This window comes from Chrysemys picta, chromosome 7 (genome assembly GCF_011386835.1).
Source record: "Chrysemys picta bellii isolate R12L10 chromosome 7, ASM1138683v2, whole genome shotgun sequence".
NCBI classification, from domain to species: Eukaryota; Metazoa; Chordata; order Testudines; family Emydidae; genus Chrysemys; species Chrysemys picta.
Genome location: NC_088797.1, coordinates 125,231,299 through 125,245,137, shown reverse-complemented (window position 1 = coordinate 125,245,137; position 13,839 = coordinate 125,231,299). Strand labels below are relative to the sequence as shown.

General features: G+C 56.5%; 1 protein-coding gene across 1 annotated transcript in view; it reads left to right on the top strand.

Annotated features, from left to right (window-relative positions):
* Nucleotides 1-13,303, top strand: part of TRIM8 (tripartite motif containing 8) — a 53,114-nt gene extending 39,811 nt beyond the window's left edge. Inside the window, exons 2-6 of the mRNA XM_065552636.1 lie at nt 5,094-5,189; nt 6,901-7,134; nt 7,945-7,976; nt 9,132-9,247; nt 12,643-13,303. Coding sequence (XP_065408708.1) covers nt 5,094-5,189; nt 6,901-7,134; nt 7,945-7,976; nt 9,132-9,247; nt 12,643-13,253 — 1,089 coding nt within the window. The 3' untranslated portion in view covers nt 13,254-13,303. The remainder of the gene's footprint in view (nt 1-5,093; nt 5,190-6,900; nt 7,135-7,944; nt 7,977-9,131; nt 9,248-12,642) is intronic.
* The last annotated feature ends 536 nt before the right edge of the window (nt 13,304-13,839 follow it).

Genomic DNA, 13,839 nt, shown 5'->3' with positions numbered 1-13,839 from the left:
CTGGCTTGGACAGTGGTGATTCGTGGTTAGACCTGACTTCCCAAGGGTATTCCAAAAGCAAAGAAATCTTTTCAAGCAGTGAGGTAACCTTGTGAGCAGATGCAGAGGGGGCCAGCTCTCCGGCTGGTTCCCTGCGTGTTGATTGAGGAGAACCAGGAGCCAGTCATAGGGGAAGAAGTGACCCACAAAAATCAGCAGGGTCCTTTGGACAGATCTTGCATTTGATGAAGATTGTTGGCTTATGTCAGCGGCAAACATTGCTTGGCATGGGGCTGGGGGAATCGGACAGCCCGTCGTCCGCTGTGAGTGAGATATGCCGCTCCAAGCGGGCCGCGTTGTTTAGGAGAGAAATGCCCACATGCATTCCAGCGTTGACATTGACCCTGCTGGAAACGCCCATCTCCTTTCATGGCGATTCCCAGTTCTTCCCAATAGTCCGGCGCTTGTTCTGGGTGTGGAGTGGGAGCCATCGATGTGGCTGGCAGTAAGCAAGCGTCAGGATGGAGCTATTTTCTTGGAAGTCTTGGAGTCCCATGGGGCGGCAGAGAAAATGTGGGCGACGCTGGTCGGTGGCGCTCTTTGGGACAGTGCGAATGAGTCCAAGCAGGGAGGCTGAGCGGGGATCTGTCTGTGCCTTGTGCAATGCAGAATATGGCTCGAGTTAACGCGGCTAAAGGACTGAGCTGCAGCGTGTAACTTTCCCATCAGTCAGTGGTCGTTGGATTCCATGTGGGGAAACACCAGCTGTTGCCTTCCAGACCGTAAAGCACCTTATAGGCCTTTCCATCCAGAATAGTGACCCCGACTCCTGAGCAGGCCTTCGCCGGGGCTCTGCTCCAAAGTCGCTACGTGTTTAAACGCACGTGCTCTTGGGATAGGTCACAGCTAACTGGTCCACCTGTCCAGACCTAGGGGGCTTTACCCTGGGGTCTGGCCAAGCTGCACTCATAGAATCCTAGAATCTCAGGGTTGGAAGGGACCTCAGGAGGTATCTAGTCCAACCCCCTGCTCAAAGCAGGACCAATCCCCAACTAAATCACCCCAGCCAGGGCTTTTTCAAGCCGGGCCTTAAAAACCACTCAATGCAGGCTCCAAGGAACGGGCACTGGCAGGCTCCATAGCTGCATGGTTCTGTGGCTTGCAGAAGGAGGGAGAGGTCTGGCCCAGACTGAGCAGTGGTGGACTGGATCGCGGACACTGCTAGACTGGGGAGCCAGGATTAATATGCCTCAAATCTTCCTGTTGACTCCTGTGTGGTTAGTAATTGTACTTGGGCTTTTTAAAGGCCTGTGACACAGAAGGGGGCAGGTTCTTATTCCAGCCAGTAGAGGGGAGTGATGAGGGGGGCAGTGAAGCTCAGTGGGTGGGGTATCGCACTGTCAGGCGACCGGGGCTCTGTTTCCAGCTCCACCACTGACACGTGTGACCGTAGGCCGGTCACGTCCCCTCCCTGTACCTCCGCTTCCCTTCCCACGTGGCCTTGTCTGTTGAGATGGTGAGTTCTTCAGGGCAGGGGCACTCTCTGCGTATGTACAGCACCTAACACAGCAGGGCCCTGCTCTCCCTGGTGGCCAATCAGTGCTACTGCAATATAAATATTAATAATGCTGTAAGTGTGTAAGTGTGTGTGTGTGTGTACATCCACAACCTCCAACACCAGTTTCTTACAACCACCTAGAACCACACACACACCAGGGGCACCAGAACGGGAGGGACCAGGGAGCCATGGTCTCCCCACTTTTAAAATGGGAAGGGCAAAGCCATAAGAGTAAGCGATGGGGGCAGGGGGTGGAGAGGAACGAGCAGGGAGGTTCTTAGGGGAAAGAGGCTGGGGGCAAGGCCTCGGGGAAAGGGGCAGGTGGGGAAGAGAAGGGGCAGGGTAGGGCCTCGAGGGGGAATGGGGAGCCGGGGCTCAGGGAGAAGGGGTGGTGAAGGGGGGGCACCCTCCCACACACTTTTAGGGTGCTTCTGCTGTTCCTGACGCACACACCTCACCCCCTTCCTGTTCATTGCGCATGTAGTCAGGCTCACTAGTGCTGCAAGTCAGTTTCCCCCTCAGGTCCTCATGGAGAGCAGAGTGGGGGCTGCGTACAGACTCACTGGGTGATGCTGGTTTGATCCAGTGCTGAGATTCGGGGCCAGTTTGACCCATCAGTATCTCTTGAAGGGACCGAGGCTGGAGGCGAAGAAACCCAAGAGGGCCCACTCGTCTACTAGTGCTTGACTTATCCAAGTGTTAATGAGGCTGCAGGTGCCCCAGACCTTCAGAAAAACAAGAAACGAGGAGGCTCCAAATTCTTGCTTACGAATTAAGTTGAAGGCTTCAGCCTCTCCCTGTGGTGCAATTAATCGTGGCAGCTCCGTCCACCGCCTCTCTCCCGCTTTCCCTCCCCCTGCTTAGACCAGGAATTAATTACTTGATTATAAATCCCCGAGTGCTGGTTTATATTAGCAATAATCCCCTCAAAATTGGTCTTTGCTGCCATTTGCCTCCATGTCCCCGTTGCTGTGCCGTGTCCAACCGGTTCGTTTCCCAACGACCCCTCCCTTCTGCCTCGGTCATTAACGGTTAGGAGCCCAGCGGCTTTTTCTGATGGGATTAATGCAGGAAGAATTAAGGGCAAACGTCTGAGAATTGTGTGTGTGTGTGTGTGTGTGTGTGTGTGTTAGTTATGGGCAGGGCGCCCCTGACGTAGCAACTGGAGTTGCCCGGCGCTGATCTTATACCAGTGGCTCTTCGCTTGCCTTCTGGCAGGGATGCCGGGCCGCCGAGCCAAGCTGTTTAGCAGATGATTCATATGGTTGTAGCCATTTTTGGATTTCTAATTTATTCTGTCTTTTAGGGCGTGTGCGTGTATGTCTCTTCCATCTGGCTGAAGCTGGAAAATACACTGTCCTCTTCCCAGAACAAGGTTCCCCCGGTTAGAAAATAGAAGTTGCTTGCGGGGCAGCTTTGAAAATGTTCTGTCCTCGCTCACCCCTAAATTCTCAAGGCCGGACCTTCTCTCCAAGTGCGCTGCCGTCGGGGGGAACCTGCCAGAGCGTCCTCTCTCGCCGGAGGAGCCTGAAACCCCCTTTTTAATCAATGGGAAAATGTACCAGCCCAGCCCCAGATTCCACCTTGACAGTGATCAGCCTAGAAAACATCTCATGATATTTCACTCCCCCAGCCAAAAAACCTCCTTGTGGTGGGAGTCGGATTTCGCAAGCTTGGTTTAGGCTGAATCTTTATTATCTAAAAAACACGTGTTTCAGAAATGAGGTCACCTTCTCCCATCTTTTGGGACGCATCTGAAACGCTCTTTAGCTGCATTACCTTCGTATCGCCCCTCTTGTTGTGTCTTTCGCTCTTTACACAACAGAAACGATGCGAAGGAACCGCGGGGGCACAGTTAGGTCCCAAATAACCATGTTTACTAAATATACATGAACACGTGAGGCCTGGGGACAGGCACACGGCTGGTCTGACTAGTTTCTGGCAGTGTCTACAGCATTGAACCCAGTGAGCGTCACTAGAGGGCTCACAAGCTATTAAAAGGGATACTGCCTTGTTCCTATACACTGCACATTTCACTCAGATCAGCGAGGCGATACTATAAATAGTTCCTTCTGTCATCACCCCTGAAAGAATCGGGGACTATAGGGATTTGGACTGGAGGTCAAGAGATCTGGCACTTGTACCCAACTCTTCCACTGATTCGCTTTGTGACCTTGGACATCTCTCTTTGCCTCGGTTCCTAGTGTATCGAATGAGAGTAACCTTTCTTTTCCACAGCACTTTGGGATCCTCTCATGTAGGAAAGGCCTCTAGAAGTGTAACTTAGTAGTAGTAAGATCCACGTATATGTAACACCCTGTACCGGGAGTTATGAGTGGGGATTGAACTTGCAAACTTCGGTCCCTATGCATCAGCTTCTATCTCTAGAGCTAAAGGAGTAACTCAGTCAGTTGCTGGTGTAGTAGGCTCTTATCCTTACCAGCCATTAGAGAGGGCTACAACATGCTCAGCCAGCCTGTTAAATTTATTGCCAGTATTATTATTCCCTGGGTTCTTTACTTGGTTGCTTAGACACAAACCCTGTCCCTGAATAATGGGGAAGTGGGGCTACACGGGACAGAGGGAGGAGAATGGATGGGGAGCAGATGGGATGCACTTTTTTCTCCATTCGTCTTGTTTACCCTTTTACTCTTGGTAGCCCCTTCCGATTGCGTCAACACTTGTTCGTAACCAGACCTGGTGGTCCTATAGGAAGCGGCGGTGGCAAAGGGGACTTGTACGGGAGACCCCGGGAATACAGTACAGCCCTATGGTTCTCCGAAGGTCTGGGAGGGACAGTGGATAGATATCTTTGCGTATTCAGTGGAGGCAGCTGTGAGTGGGGCCAGCAGCTCCTCCCTCAGTTTCTAAAGGTGTGCTGTTTACTCCAGGCCAGCCGGAACCCCAGATCTCCTCCTGCTGGGGTGCCAGAGTGTCTGCCCCGCCAAACCCAGTCAGTACCGGCCCGTTGGGTAATTGTGATGGTCATTGTCCCTGTGACAGGGCTGGGCAGTGTCGCTCGTAGCGGGGAGCCGAAACGCAGGGTCCTAAACAGAAACGGGTCAGACCCCACAGTGGCCAGGCCCGCTGCGTGGAGAGGGAACGCTGACCTTTCAAACCTGTTCCGAGGTGGTTTCCACGCACAAACAGGCTTTCAGCCTAGAGGAGTTTCCTTATCAGCTCACGAAAGCCACCAAGAAAGAACCAATATAAAGTCCCCCGTGAGGGAGGAGGCGGGGATGTCTCTCTCGCTCTGTAAGACCCTCCCCATCGTCATTGCTACCCCAAAAAGCCAACCAGGCAGAGACTGGCACTACAGAGAGGCTGCGAATCAGGGATGGATGCTGCCTGCTAGCTGGGGAGGGGTGCTTGGGATGGGACCTCGTAGATCAGGTGGCTCTGGGGAATTTCAGACCCCTGAACGGTTGACCCGGTAGCCGGGACGCCCCCTCAGCCGCCCTGCTGATGTTGTGTAACGCAGATCCCGCTTGCGTCTCTCCTCCCTCGCGTGCCCTGTGGCTCACCTAACGGCTGCTCGCCCCCTGCTCTCTTGCAGAAGATGCTGATGAAGCAGCAGGACCGCCTGGAGGAGCGGGAGCAGGACATCGAGGAGCAGCTCTACAAGCTGGAGTCGGACAAGCGGCTGGTCGAGGTAGCTGGTGCTTTTCCCTCCCTCGTGCCCGCGCCTGTCAACCGAGGCAGGGTCTCGCGCGGCAGCAGGGCACGAGACAGTCCTCCCGCGCCGGGGGCTGCCCGGGCATCGCCTTCCGTCCTCGAGGCGGCTGCGGCTCCGTGGTGCTGGGCATGCTGGGGTTAGGGGCACGGAGGTCCAGCTGGCATGGAGTTAACTCTCTGCTCGGGGTCAGGGCAGAGCTGCGTTGCTTGAGGATCCAGCAGGGGCCCGATGCTGGTGGGAGGTCTCCCGGAGCTGCTGGCCATCCGGATTCGTTAGGGGAGTCAGGGCCCAGAATGGACCCCCAAGTGAAGCCGGGGCTAAGCGTGGGTGTGGGGAGCAAAGGGGCTGATGTGGGGCTGCCCTCTCGGGGGAGGAGGGGGCGCCCTGCTCAGACGCTGGGGGGCTGGGATGCAGCCGGGGCTGGGTTTGTCTCTCTGTGCCTCATTCCTCAGGTGCCAGCCAGGCAGCCCTGGTTGGGGAAGTGGGGGAAAGTCATTTGGTACAAGAGCTTTCGTTGCCGCTCCACGCAGCCCCTCTGCCTGCCCCCAGCTCCATCAGGCTATTGGGGGTTCTCACTGCTCTCCCCCGGGGCCATGGAAGAGGAAGGAGCGTGGGGGGGGAGTGGGGGAGGGAACTATCTTAATACACTCCAAGCCAAGCTGGGTGCCAACGCCTCTCTGGGCAGGGCAGGGGACCCAGAGGTGCGAGACCCTTATATAGGGACGTTGGGGGGAAGCGCCGAAATCCACAGGAGAGGGGAGACTTCGGAGACCGAGGTTAATGTTTTCCATCCCCCTCCTCTTTATGGCCCCACGGCATGGCAGGTCACCCCCCTGGGGGGCTCAGGCAGGGCAGGGGGCACGTGGAGCCTTTCAGCTCTAGCTCGCTGGCTCCGGGTGAAACTGACGGGGGGGTGTCTCAAGCCGGTGAGCATGGAGGGATCTGGCCCCTCGGCGGGCAGGCTCGGCTGAGGATTCAAGGCCTGAACGGGCCCTGGAGGCAGCTCCCCTCGCTGGTGGAGTTGGCTGCTCGGGGGCGGAGTTGAGCCCCCATACACCCCCGGCGCTCTGCTTGGATCTGGAGGGAATTCGCTATCCCAGCAGAGGCCATGAGCCTCCACAGCCGCCCTGGGACCTCTGCGGTTCCCAGGCTGCTCAGCTGCACGGCCAGGGACGGTCCGGCTGGCAGACAGCCCTGGAACTGCTCCTCCACCCATCACGGCCCTTCCCAGGCACGGCAGAGGCAGTGCACCGAGGCCTGCGGCTGCAGGTCGCATTGGCTTCTGGATGGAGTTAGTGCAGGGTGGGGCAGAGGGCAGGGAAAGGCTGTTCTCTGGGTTGTTAGAAGCTAGGCCTGGGTGGGCGACACTGATTAATCCACTGTGATCACTCCTCAGCTCCCCCCCGCTTCCCCGAGCCAGGAATGGAACCCAGGCATCCTGACCCTCAGGGCCACGCTGTTCCCTCTTGTAAATACCTCCACAGCCCTGAATATCTTGGTCAATGGGCTGAGGCAAAGGCGAAGGGCTGGCCTGTCAAGGGGGAGCGGCAGGGCAGGCCGGGGATGTCGGCACAGCACTAGCAGGCCCTGTTCCCGTCCCTCTCTCCCCGAGGGCGGTGGGCGGGGCTCTGCAGCGAGCGGGCGTGGCGGGCGCTGACCCTGGGCGCTCTCTCCTCCCCCCCGGCAGGAGAAGGTGAGCCAGCTGAAGGACGAGGTGCGCCTGCAGTACGAGAAGATGCACCAGCTCCTGGACGAGGACCTGCGCAAGACCATGGAGATCCTGGAAAAGGCCCAGGCCAAGTTCTGCAACGAGAACGCGGCCCAGGTGCTGCACCTCAACGAGCGCATGCAGGAGGCCAAGAAACTGCTCAGCTCCGTCCAGGTCATGTTCGACAAGACCGAGGACATCAACTTCATGAAGGTGCCGAGAGGGGGACCACTGGCCATGGGAGGGCAGAGTGGGAGCCCAGGGGATAACGGGCCGGATTCTAACGGAGTAGGGGAGGGATGGGGGACCTCTTAGGGCAGCAACTACTTTGTCAGGATCCCTGGCCTGAGCATACCCCCTCCCATCGTGCCCCCAGAACAAAGACACTCGAGTTTAGTGATGGGCTGGGAGCGGAGTCACCTCGTGATTCTCCCCACGCCGGCGATACCCCCGTCTCCCAGCCTGGAAGAGGAGGTGGAGCGCCATAGGGGAGGGGCTTCTGGGCAGGGGACATGGCAGGATCGGCTCCTCCCAAGAGTCTAATTTTGGCCCCAGTCTCCCGGTGGCCAGAGTAGCTTTTCCAGCCCACCGGCCCGTGTGTTCGGCTGTGAGCCGGGACGCACCTCCGTCCTTGCTGTGGATTAGCTGGTTTTTCCTGGGGTAGGCTGGCAGCGGTTGGCCCTGCCCGAATGGATCATCTCTAAACAGAAAGGTGAATCTGAAGGCTGCTGTTTTGGAGGGTGGGCACGACGGGGCAGTGCTGCGTTAGCCGTTCATCCCTGGAGAGCCTCCTCCTGAACTGTAACACCGGCGCCAGGTGACTCTGTCCTATCCCAGTCCCTGGCGGGTGACTTATCCGCATCTCACGCCCCCCGCAGCAATTTGGCATGATCTCTGCTCAGGAGAGAGCCAGGCCTGGAGCGCATGGGGCAGGGGTGCTGCAGGTCCTGGGAGAGGTGCATCGGGACACAGCTGAGACGATACACAGCAGCCACTGACCAGGGTTTCTCCTTTCCCTTGTAGAATACCAAGTCCGTGAAAATCTTAATGGACAGGTAAGAAGCCAGTCTCTTGGCAACTCAGGTTCTCAAGCAAGGGTGGGATCGGAGGCGTTGTCAGGCTGTGTTGCAGGGCTACGGAGCGTGGCTTAGACACAGGGCTAGGCCTCTCGCGACCTGGCTTCTAGGCCCGTCTCTCACTGAGTGATGTTGGGCAAGTCACTTCCCTGCCAAGTCTCAGTTTCCCTCCTCTGAAAAATGGAGCTAAGAATGTACCCCCCAGGGGTTTGGGAGGTTTGAGTCGTTGCCATGTGTAGAGTGCTTTGAGATCTTCAGAGGAGAAGCGCTGTAGAACTAGAAAGCGTGGTGGTTGTATGATCTGGAGCCATTATCTGGGGTGGGGAGGAAGGTGGGGAGAAAAGTCACACGCTCTCCCAGAAGAGCGAACCCTCATCAGAAGGGAGCGAGTGCAAGACGTGGCCCTGTTAGCTCAGTGGATCCATCCCTGGGCCTAACGACCGGCACTGCGAGGACTCACGGTCGCCACCCCTGCAGGGTGCACCTCTTGGTCTCGCCAGCATGGTCCTTGCCTACTTGCTGGCCACAGAGATGCACACAGGGCACCCGGAGGAAGTCCATGCCCTAGTTGTGACATGGCCAGGTCTGGGAAGGGCCCTAACAGATACATTCGCCTCCAACAAGGGCAGCTCCGAGGAGAGCCACGGACTGATTTGGGAGGAGAGATTAAAAGAGCTGGGAATGGGGGGCCGTGATCACAGGGCATAAGACCCCCAGAAGGGAGGGGGCCAGTGTCGGATGGTACCCAGGATCTAACTGGGGCTAATGGGCTGAATGGAAAGGAAACGCAGGCTGGATATCAGGAGCGACTTCTTGCCTGTGCCACGTCCAGCTACGGGGGCGTCTCCTAAGGGAAATAGCGCATGGGGGTTGGGGGATTCGCACCCCGGGGCCCTTTTAAAACTGGGCTGGCCAAAGCCCCGGGAAATGGCGCCCAGGAGAGGACTGGCTGATGGAAAGGCCTTTCCGTCCCTGGCTGAAGTGGCGCTAATTGCAGACGTTCCGCAGCTGTCAGCCCCTGGGAAAGGCTTGGGGAGAGATCGGAGCCGGGCAGAGCGTGGGGGGGTGAGGGGAGCGGAGGGGAAGCTCGACGCTTTTCATGAGTCCTTTTGCTTTCCTTGCCGGTTCCTAAAGGACCCAGAACTGCACGGGCGGCAGCCTGCCGCCTCCCAAGATCGGCCACCTCAACTCCAAGCTCTTCCTGAACGAGATCGCCAAGAAGGAGAAGCAGCTGAGGAAGCTTCTGGAAGGTGAGGCGTCCCTCTGAACCATTGGCCTTGTCACGCAGCGCTCTGCGCCCTGAGATCGAGGTGCCGGTGGCATTCGGGGAGAGAGGAAGCTGGATCTCCCCTCCCCCCACCCCACCCCGGTGTCATTGCTCTGAGGTCAGCAGGGTTAGCCCAGGGCTGGAGTCCATCTGCTCTTTGCAGCATGGTGCTGACAAACCATTGCTCTGCACGTCCAGGGTTACCAAAGGAAACAGGGCAACTCCCCAGGCTAAAAATGTGCAGGGGATTGAACGCACCAGTGCTTGTGCGTTAATTGCACGATGGTTTAAATCAGCCCAGAACCCCTTCGTGACCTCTGATCTCTGCGTCGCTGCAGTAAAGCCACAGGGACTCCAGTGGCTTTGCTCCGGATTGATGCCGGGGTGACCATGATCAGGTCCGGCCCTTTGTGCGTGAAGGGGGTTTACATGCAGGAAACGGCCCTCTGTATTTTGTGTGTCTGCAAGGTCGGCAGACCCATCAGGAACCATCCCCTGCCACTCTGCTGCCCTTCCCTGGGGCTGCTACGTCCACCAGGCAACTTGCAGAACTAGTCTCCAGCGCAGGTTGTCCTGGGACTATGATCTGGATCACTGGGATGAGAGAGTTCTGGTTTAAGCAATCACTAAGGATCCCTGGGCCCTTTTCCCAGGACAGACGATAGCGCCGGTGCTCTGGCCCAGTTGGAGAACTGCATTCTGCTTCCCTACATGCCATTTCCATTGGTTGTGGTGTCGTTTGTTGTGTCCATACGGTGCCATGGGCACGTCTGGGGCTTCACCTGACCCAAGAATCTTCCAGGCTAATGTCGAGTTAACCCAGCACGCAGAACAATGAACAGGGTCTGGCGGGAAGGCATGTGGGAGGATGGAGGATTGGGCAGTGGTGATGAGAGCTGCTCACGGGCGACTTCCTGTCCTGAAATGCTGTGCACGGCTGCTGGCTGTACCAGCTTCCCCAGGCGCCCCCTGATGGCCGAGCAGGTTTAGCCATCAAAAGAGGCGGCACAACTCCGTGCCAGGGGCCCACGCACAACCGCTGCGCCTGCGCCCGGGTGAATTTCAGGCTCGGCAGCCAAGACAAAAGGGGACTGGCGTGAATTCTTTTAAATAGATGCTAGTCTTTTTAATTACTCTCCCGGCTCTCCCAAAGTAGTGACAGAAAATGGCTATGCAGGCAGGTGACTTTCCCACCCTGTTCCAATCACAGAACACACACAGGATCTGGGCTAAATTTACCTCTGTCTATCTCTGGTTCCCATCACCATAGTATCTGGGCACCTTCCTGCCATTTGCCTTTAGCATTAACTTAAATAACAGCAAAAGAAACCTCAACTGGCTGTCCTTAGAGTTTGTCCCTGCAGGACCCTTTTATCCCTGTCCTGAGTTCCCTTTGTCTCCTTTCATAGCTCTGGGTTGGAGCTAATAGGGCCCACCTGATCTGGCTGCCAAGGTGAGTCAGCAGACATAACTCTGCCTCTCTGTTATCAAGAGGCTTGCAGGTCTGCGCGGGCAGCTAGAACTTGGCGCCCTGTACAAGGTAGAAATCTGAGTCCGATTTTTCTCCTGCAAATGGCTCTGGAATCAGTGGTGTTTCTCTGAATGTCTGCTGTTCTGCCCCTTTAGATAAACAGGAGGCAGAAATCCTCTCTAACGGATGTAGATGGGATTCTGTATTGAGGCTGCCGGACACAGACGAACCCCATGGCTCCCTCTAGTTCCCAGGATAATTAACAGCCCGTGGTGGCTAGCATCGCCACCGGGCAGGGGCTCCTGAAATCACGGCCTGGGACTGCAGAGTGTGCTTCACACGCTGGGGTGACTGCGCTAGCCCCAGATCTGGCTTCTCCAGGCTCTGTGGTTCTTGCCCGCCCTCCCCCACTGCCTCCTCTTGCTCCTAGGCCCTGCCAAATGGCTGCACTACTAATGCAGAGCGTCCCTAGCTCAGCAAGGAGGGTGAGGTCATGTTTGGCTGGTGTATGGAGCCCTGCATTTCCAAGAGACCCAGCCGGGGTTCGCCTTGTACGCTGGCCGACATCAATGCAGCTCCGGGGCTGGGAACGGGCTTCGGGAGGGCTGGAACCAGACCATGGCCTTGTAATTACAGCTTTGACCACGGCTCTGAAACCAGCTTCCAGCTCCTCCTTCCCTGTGGGCCATCGCCTCGGTGCAGGGGGCAAATTCCATCCCTTCTCTTTGGATGGTTGCCCGAGGGGGCAGACTCTAGCTCCCTCCCTCTGGATGAGTGCGGTGATCGGTGGGTCCGATTCCAGTGCCCGCCCTCTCTGAAGCATGGCAGGGCTGCAGTCTGCAGGGAGAAGGGACAGCGGGAACGTCAGCGCCTGCCTCTTGGATCGTTTCTGCAGCCGCCCCGCTCGCTGGGCTGTGCAGGATGGAGAGCTCCTGCCTGCAGGGAGGGACTGGCACCGATAGGATCCGCAGTTCCTAGTGGGCTGGCTCAGGAGAGCAGATGGGGTGGGGGTTGCCTCTTCCCACTAGCTTCGGGTGGGAGACAGGATGGCCTGGTAGGTCTCCCCCAAAGGCCTTGATGCTTTATTGGTCCCAGCCTCAATTTTGCCTAGACTGCTGGGAACGGGAGGCCCCAGTCTAGCTGGATTGGCTCATCCTTCTGAAGCCAAGTTCCTGACAGCGTCTTGGTTGGGTGAGACCTGCAAATCCAAGGCTCAGCATGGGCAACAGCTAAGATCCCCTGGAGTGTTTCCTGGAAGCTGCAGTTTGCCCACGTGTCCTGGGCCAAAATCTCCTCTCTGCTTTGTTGCTGAATGTTAAGTGATCTGCCTGGCCGCTTGCCTCCACCCCAGAAGCAGTTGTGTGCCAGTGGTGCCCTGTGTAAAGCATCACCCACTGGCGATGGGCCAGGCTAGAATTGGTTGGGAGACCACCAAGGGCTATTAGATGCTGCCAGAAGAGCTAATTGTGATTCAGTAGGGGGTGCTCTCTCTTCCAAGTCAGTACCGCACCAATGCCCTAGGAGGCGCTGTGCCCCCTTCCCCACAGCTACAGCCCCGCCCTGCCTCCTCCCACCCCGGCTCGTCCCCCTCCTCCTCAGCGCCTCCTGCCCACTGCTGAACAGCTGATTGGCGGCGGGTGGGAGGCACTGGGGGGAGGGGGAGGAGCCAATCAGTGGGGCCCCCCAAACAGCTGATTGGCGGCAGGTGGGCGGTGCTGAGGGGGAGGAGCTGATCAGCAGGGCCTGCCAAACAGGTGATTGGTGGGTGGCTGGTGTGTGCTGAGCACCCGCCCCCCCTTTTTTTTTTTTATCTTGGATGCTCCAGCCACGGAGTTGGAGCCTCTGGCTCCTGAATTCCAGCGGTGGTTTCTGATCTGGCTGTTTGTCTTTTCTCTCTCCCCATCCAGGTCCCTTCAGCACCCCGGTCCCATTCCTACAGAGCATCCCCATGTACCCGTGCCCTAGCGTCAGCAACTCCGGAGCGGAGAAACGCAAGCACTCCGCGGCCTTCCCCGAAGGCAGCTTTCTAGAGCCATCGTCCGGGACTGTGGCTAGCCAGTATATGAGCCAGGGGGCTTCCGCTGGCGAGGGCCAGTCCGCACAACCCATGGTGCCTTGTAGCTCCACGCAGCACATTGTCGGACTGCCCAGTGGCCCGCAGCCAGTCCACTCTGGTTCGGTCTTCAACCCGTCTCACTATCCCAATAGCACGTCATCTCAGCAGTCTGTGCTATCCCAGTATGGCGGGCGCAAAATCCTGGTGTGCTCAGTGGATAACTGTTACTGTTCCTCGGTGTCCAATCACAGCGGGCACCAGCCGTACCCCAGGTCGGGTCACTTCCCCTGGACAGTCGCTTCGCAGGAGTACTCTCACCCGCTTCCCCCTGCTCCGGCTGTACCTCAGTCGCTTCCCGGACTTGCCGTGAGGGAATGGATTGACGCATCCCAGCAGCACGGGCGGCAGGATTTCTATAGAGTCTACGGCCAGCCTTCCACCAAACACTACGTCACCAGTTAACCATCAGACTCCCCATAGAGTGTTGTTAATTACACAGTCGGAGATAAAAATCCAGTTTTCTTGCTTTCTTTTTAAATCGCACCCAATTTTCTTCCTTCCCACCTCTGCGGAATTTGGGAGGCTCTTTTCTCTCATCTCTCTCTTTTTTTAATATTGGTTTTTAATTTAATTTTTTCAAAATTCCTCCCTTCGCTGGAAAAAGATGAGGACGAAATTAACGAGAAGAAATGAATGAGGTTTTTCAATCAGACATCTGGTTTCGAATTTCACACGTACTTACTACTTTTTCTGGTTTGGAAAACTTAGAGGGATGGTGGCTCCTTTTCTATTTCAGTGTCTGTGGGTCCTTTTTGGTTTGGTTAATTTTTATTTTTTCCTTCCCTTTAAAAAAAAAAAAAAATTCTATCATTGATTCAGTAAGAAACGATACTTGTAGATTTTTGGGTTTGTTTTTTTTTAAAACAAGACTTATCTTTTTTTTGTGTGTGTGTGGAAAGGCCACTTATCATGCATCCTGGCATTTTTTTTTCCTTCTTTCGGAGATTTGTAAATACACAATGGCAGGAGATTTAATGCACAAACAAAC